Source organism: Lampris incognitus, chromosome 9 (genome assembly GCF_029633865.1).
Source record: "Lampris incognitus isolate fLamInc1 chromosome 9, fLamInc1.hap2, whole genome shotgun sequence".
NCBI lineage: Eukaryota > Metazoa > Chordata > Actinopteri > Lampriformes > Lampridae > Lampris > Lampris incognitus.
Window position 1 is genome coordinate 10,829,862 of NC_079219.1, and position 6,544 is coordinate 10,836,405.

At 46.3% G+C, this 6,544-nt stretch overlaps 1 protein-coding gene across 2 annotated transcripts; it reads right to left on the reverse strand.

Annotated features, from left to right (window-relative positions):
* Positions 1-1,427: 1,427 nt before the first annotated feature.
* Positions 1,428-5,806, reverse strand: LOC130118018 (sialidase-4-like). Of its 2 annotated transcripts, XM_056286318.1 has the most exons (4): positions 5,738-5,806; positions 4,472-4,533; positions 3,502-3,627; positions 1,428-3,371 (listed from the first exon to the last, which is right to left on the reverse strand). In XM_056286318.1, the coding sequence occupies exons 3-4, from the start codon at positions 3,625-3,627 to the stop codon at positions 2,418-2,420; spliced, it is 1,080 nt and encodes a 359-aa protein (XP_056142293.1). In that variant the 5' UTR covers positions 4,472-4,533; positions 5,738-5,806; the 3' UTR covers positions 1,428-2,417. The 2 variants fall into 2 exon arrangements, with proteins under 2 accessions (XP_056142293.1, XP_056142292.1); XM_056286317.1 differs by lacking the exons at positions 4,472-4,533; positions 5,738-5,806 and having other exon boundaries at positions 3,502-3,838.
* Positions 5,807-6,544: the final 738 nt, after the last annotated feature.

Genomic DNA, 6,544 nt, shown 5'->3' on the forward strand with positions numbered 1-6,544 from the left:
CTGCTCCGCCCCCTCTGCCGATCCAGGGAGGGCTGCAGACTACCACATGCCTCCTCCGATACATGTGGAGTCGCCAGCCACTTCTTTTCACCTGACAGTGAGGAGTTTCACCAGGGGGACGTAGCGCGCGGGAGGATCACGCTGTTCCCCCCAGTTCCCACGCCCCCCCGAACAGGCGCCCCGACCGACCAGAGGAGGCGCTAGTGCAGCGACCAGGACACATAGCCACATCTGGCTTCCCACCCGCAGACAGTGGCGCTGGCAGCCGTAATCCTGTACGCACCGTGCGTACGCAGGGTGACAGCCAGTGACGTTAACACCAATCATCGGCCTTCAAACGTGTTTGCGTCAAACGGCGTGAGTGGCCAAAAAAAAAACCAAAAAAACCAAAAACGAACAAAATCATAAAAAAATGTACGCACAGGATTACGGCTCCCGTCGCCACTGCGTCTGTAGGGACGCCCGGAGAAGCCGGAGGCAACACGGGGATTCGAACCAACAGTCCTTCACAGAGTTAGAAGCATTTTGTCTTCACCGATTCAATGTTGGACCCCGACAGCCTAATATAAGAATATGGACCTGACGGCATCCCAGCAGAAATCCTGAAGGATGGTGGGCCAGTTCTCCTCAGTCCCATCCATGCCCTGCTCCTCAAAATATGGGAAAATAGAAGAACCCCGCTACAATGTAGCGGTTTGGTTCTCCACCCGTCTAAATCTCCTTCCTCTTCATCCTGCCAGCTAACCGCCTTCCCCCTGCCCCTAAACCCCCCCCCCCACTCCAACTCCCTCCCCCCAAATGCTCAGAATCATCTGAAATGCCGAGAAAGGTGGTTTTTAGCCATTTTTAGAAAATGCATATTTTGCATAATTATGCATAATTATTATAATTATATTTTAATATTCTGGTATTTTTCTGGTCCTCTCTGGAACAATACCTACCACCTCCAAAAAAAAATTAGGATCATAAGTGCATTTTTGCAAAAATGCATTTATTTTGCATAATGCCAAAACATTTCTAAGTCCCAGCAATTTTTTTTTATATAGGTGAAAAAATCAAAGATGCTCAGAATCATCTGAAATGCCGAGAAAAGTGGTTTTTAGCCATTTTTAGAAAAATGCAAATTTTGCATATTTATGCATAATTTTAATTTTCTGGGATTTTTCCCTTACTCTCTGAGACAATACCTACCACCTCCAAAAAGAATTAGGATCATAAATGCTTTAGTTTTCGGTCCAGCTATCTACACTAACTAACACACACACACACACACACACACACACACTAACACCACACACACACACATTCCGAAAATATATGAGGGATTATATGGATTAAAAAAAACTTCCAATTGGTGTTCAACTGACATGGGGAGAGAGAGTAAAAAATGATATAAAGTTAATTTCATAAGCGAAGTGTTCCTTTAATGTCTTGCTTTGCATCAACTTGACTATGTGACATACATAATTGATTCACTTTCATCTTTAAAATGGAATAATCTAAACAAATTAAATACTTCTAAACAAAGCCGCACATATAAAAATATTATTATTGAAATGATAACTCAAACATCGTTGATTTAATCCGGAGTGAGCAAGGTTAAGACCGGGATTCGATACGGCGACTTCATGGGCTTCTTCATTTTCCCCTCCAAACGTACTGACACGCCCACAGGCTCCTCTGATTGGCTATTCACCGCGTTACAGGTGCAGAATGCTGGCACGCCCACAGGCTCTTCTGATTGGCTATTCACCGCGTTACAGGCGCAGAATGCTGGCACGCCCACAGGCTCCTCTGATTGGCTATTCACCGCGTTACAGGTGCAGAATGCTGGCACGCCCACAGGCTCTTCTGATTGGCTATTCACCGCGTTACAGGCGCAGAATGCTGGCACGCCCACAGGCTCCTCTGATTGGCTATTCACCGCGTTACAGGTGCAGAATGCTGGCACGCCCACAGGTTCTTCTGATTGGCTATTCACCGCGTTACAGGCGCAGAATGCTGGCACGCCCACAGGCTCCTCTGATTGGCTATTCACCGCGTTACAGGCGCAGAATGCTGGCACGCCCACAGGCTCCTCTGATTGGCTATTCACCGCGTTACAGGCGCAGAATGCTGGCAGGCGGCGGAGTAGACCGCTCCGCTACCCAGATGTGAGCATACTCACTTATTTCTAGTTTAAAAAGAAGCATGCTAATAGCACACTTGAATAAACTTGTTTTTTGCAGCATTGTAGTCGGACGAGTAGATTTAGATTTCATTTATCAATGGAGAACCTGAGTATATTTACCTTTGCTGCTAATTGATGATACATCAGTTACAATTACATTGTATCCATAAAAGACTTGCTTACAAGCAACATTTCCCACGCGAGCTGATTAGGGAGGGACACGGTGATTGAAACAGTTGCTGTGACATCAACTAAAAACCACAGATTTTTCAAGTTTGGTGAAATCCCTGTAGCTCAAGACCACGCACGCAATCTGCTCATATTCATTTTTCTGCCCGCACTCCATTAGACAGGCAATCTGACCATCGCCAATCAAAGCCAGGTCTGAATAACCGCTGGGCCCGTAGTTAATGACTCGGGGACTGCTCCATTCACCTGATTTTAGTGGGGAATGGTTTACATATGCTCCTAAATTGGTCCTTTTCGAATTACTGGTTGGATGGGTGAAGAGCAGCCAAGTTTCATTGCTCTGGGACGGGGCACCGTTTGCATTCTCAGATTCACCTTGTGCAGGAACGGCAATCACACTTCCCTGACAACCTATTTGTCCTGTTTCAACAAGTTTGTCAGCAGGATCGGGAATTGTGAAATCCTCTCCGTCGTTCTCACTCTGAGCCTCTATTCGATACCCCCCCGCATTGCGCGCATTGCAGTAAACATGGCTCAGCCCTGCGTCATCCAACACCTCTGCCATTTCACATTCCAGCGACCTATTTTGAAGCCGATTGCCAACTTGCCATGTTTCTCCAGAGTCATCACTATACACACACAGCGCAAATGACTGCGAGTGCAACGGAATGCAGGGACTATAAGCGTACGCCGGTATGATCAATCTACCACTACTGAGCTGGATACCATGGCCAGGCCCCACAGCAAAAGTCGTCCAGTCCTTGATAACATCATGCAGATGGTCGGTCAAGTCCTGCACCTCTTCCCAATCTTGGCCATCATTACGGCTCTTGATGTAGCAGAGACGGGTCTTGTTGTTGCCCGAGCGCCTCTGGTCGTCCTCCGAGACAGTTCCCTCGACACAGATGAAAAAGAGGAACAGAGTTTTGGTTTTTTTCTCATACACTGGGCACGGGTTCATTGGACGGTATCCAGTTAGTCGTGCCTTTTTCACCTCCTCCAGTTTTGACCACTGAAAAAGAGAGTATGAATTAATGAAATAACCATGAAAATGATTTACATACTCTTGATGATTGTCGACAAGCTCTTCAAAAATGTAAAAGCAACGAACAAAAAAAAAATCAATTTCCCAGAACAATCACCTCAATGGTGACCTTGTTAAATCCAGCTTTCATCAGGGTTCCTCTCTTCATGACCAGCGCTTCTGTGCTTTCGTCTGCGAGAGTCTTCCGCCTCTCTGCGAAAGCCAGGAGAGTGTTTTCCTCCATCTGACAGAGGAGAGCAGGAATTCTGTACACTTTTCGACTGCTTTTGGTACCCATGGCTGCACCGTTTACTTTCAGACTAAATCTGTCTGTCCTCTCTCTTCGAAAAAACAATCAGAACAGCTTTTCACTTGTACAGCACTCGCTGACTATCTGTTAACCGGTCTTACGAAAATGCAACCAAAATCATAGCGAGTGAGCCATGACATGCCCTGCCCCCCCCCCCCCACACACACACACACACAAGGAAGTGTACCAAGAAGTATGATGAGATGGGGAATTTCCAGGCAGGGTCAGCCTCTGTTGTAAGTTGTGTTTAATGTGAAATCTATTTATAACATGGCTGACAGCAAATGTAAACAACGTTCCAGTCTAGCAAAGGGGGGTCAATTCTGTGTACGAGGGCCCACTGACTGACACAGGGCCATTTTGTAACACAAGCTAGTTTCTGATGCGAGGATTCGTGGTCCCTTCCCGGTGACGTCAAAAGTAAACGTAATTATCATGTAGAAAGAAGAAAGACAGCTGAAGAGCAGCTGCCTTCAGGGCAGCGGTGGACGTCCCGGTGGGTGGAAGCCACTATACTAAGGCTACATTTAGGGGAGGAGGGAGAGAAGGAAGAGCAATGGATGAGAGAAAAACAGAGAGCTGTCAAAAGTGTGTTTTCTGTGTGTGTGTGTGTGTGTGTGTGTGTTCCAGGAGCTCTATACAGCACAGTTCAGTGTGCTGAAATGCAGCCCATAAATATTATGAGTATCCTCCCTTCCCCTCCTCCTCCTATTTCCTTACTCCATCTCCCTCCTTCCCTGACCAATAACCCCCCCCCCCCACACACACACACACACACCTGCTCTGTATCCAGTCCTGCCTCCAGCAATCATAGCACCGGAGCGGGCAGGTGCCAGAGACCTAAGCCAGGGATTTAAGAGAAAGAGAAAACCAGAAAGACAAAGAGAGAGAGAGAGAGAGAGGGAGGGAGGGAGGGAGGGAGAGAGAGAGAGAGAGAGAGAGAGAGAGTCAATTTACTGGATTATTTTAAAGTCAAATGAAGCTGTAATTTTATTGCAAAAGTAAACCATGCTGAACGGATTCCCTCAAACAGACGAATCGATGCAAGATGAATATGAACGAGTCAGCTCAAGTCCCCGCTGCCTAACAGTTGTGCCAGTCATTCTCTAAACAAGGACACGTAGTGTCATCGATGTGAAGCACAACTGTTGACTTTGTTGTGAACAGAACGATACGGGATCGCTATCTTAAGTTGGTACTTGCAAGCAGGTGGAGCACGAACCTCACATTGTCAATTCAGCAGCTTGCATGAGATCACAACACTAAAGAAGGAACAAGATTTTTTTCAACAATTTCTAGTTTTCCGTATATCTGTCCATTTTTTCACACGTTTATGTGTAGTGCATTTCTTCGACTGTCCCTTTAACTGGACTTTTTTTTTTGCGGCACGGTGACCCAGTGATTAGAGCTGTTGCCTCACAGCGAGAAGGCCCTGGGTTCGAACCCCAGGCCGTCCCAAGAAGGCCCTGGGTTCGAACCCCAGGCCGTCCCACTTCCTTTCTATGTGGAGTTTGCATGTTCTCCCCGTGTCTGCGTGGGTTTCCTCCGGGTGCTCCGGTTTCCCCCCCCCCCCCCACCATCAAAAAGGCATGCATGTTAGGGTTAATACTCCTGTCTGTGCCCCTGAGCAAGGCAATGGGAAGAAGAACTGGAGTTGGTCCCCGGGTGCTGCAGCTGCCCACTGCCCCTGTACAATAGGACGGGTTACGTGCAGAGAACACATTTCTTTGTAGCCGTACAACGACAATAGAAAGTGGCTTTTCATTTCATTTGGCATGGGTGTCTTTAACCCCCCCCCCCCAGCCCAGGCATAACACCACGGGTCAACTTGACTGGACCGGACTTGACTTTACGTCATATCCTGGCCGGACGCTTCACGTCGCATTGTAAGTTGAACCGGTTCAGCAGAGCTAATTAGCTCGTCTGAGTCATGTTCTGAGTTGAGCAGCGACCCAGAAAAGCAGGCTGACACGTCAGAAAGACTTTTATCACTAGACTGCAGTCACGGCTGTGACTGCAGCCCAGTTCAGTCTACTCATCTTACCTTTCTCGTTACACAGAAACCTGATCTTAGCCAAAAGGCCGAGAAGCGAGAAGCCCTCCTCGTTATCCGTTGCCTTCCTGTTTTATTTTGAGGTACTCACCTGGCTTGGCGTTTCTTCTTCTTCTTTCTGGTGTTTGCTGGCGGTTGTCAAACAACGAATTGGTGCATTACCGCCGCCAACTGGTATGGAGTGTGAATCAGAACGTCTATTAGTTACACCCCCCCCCCCCCCAAAAAACCCCTGCTCGGATAGGCTGCCACAGCATCCCCGCAACCCTGAGTAGGATAAGCGTTCTGGATAATGGATGGAAACACACACACACACACACACATATATATATATATATATATATATATATATATATATATATATATATATATATATATGTGTGTGTGTGTGTGTGTGTGTGTGTGTGTGTGTGTGTGTGTGTGTGTGTGTGTGTGTGTGTGTAATCCAGTGAGTCAAGTAAATTCTTTATGAGACCGTACAAGCCTGTTTCATGCCATAAGCAATCATCAGCTGTCGATCAAACGATTTGATTGACAGCTAAGGAAAAAAAATACCTATTTTCCCCACGGGGATGAATAAAGTATTCTGATTCTTATATATATAAATCATTCTGGATTCTTTTGCTCCTTATTTGTTGAGCACTTTCCCTACCGTTGAGTGTTTATTTTAACAAAGTTTATATACGTGTATATATATATACATACATATATATAGCTGATGATTGCTTATAGCATGAAAGGCTGGTACTGTCTCATAGAAAATTTACTTAACTGGATTATATATATATATAAATGTGT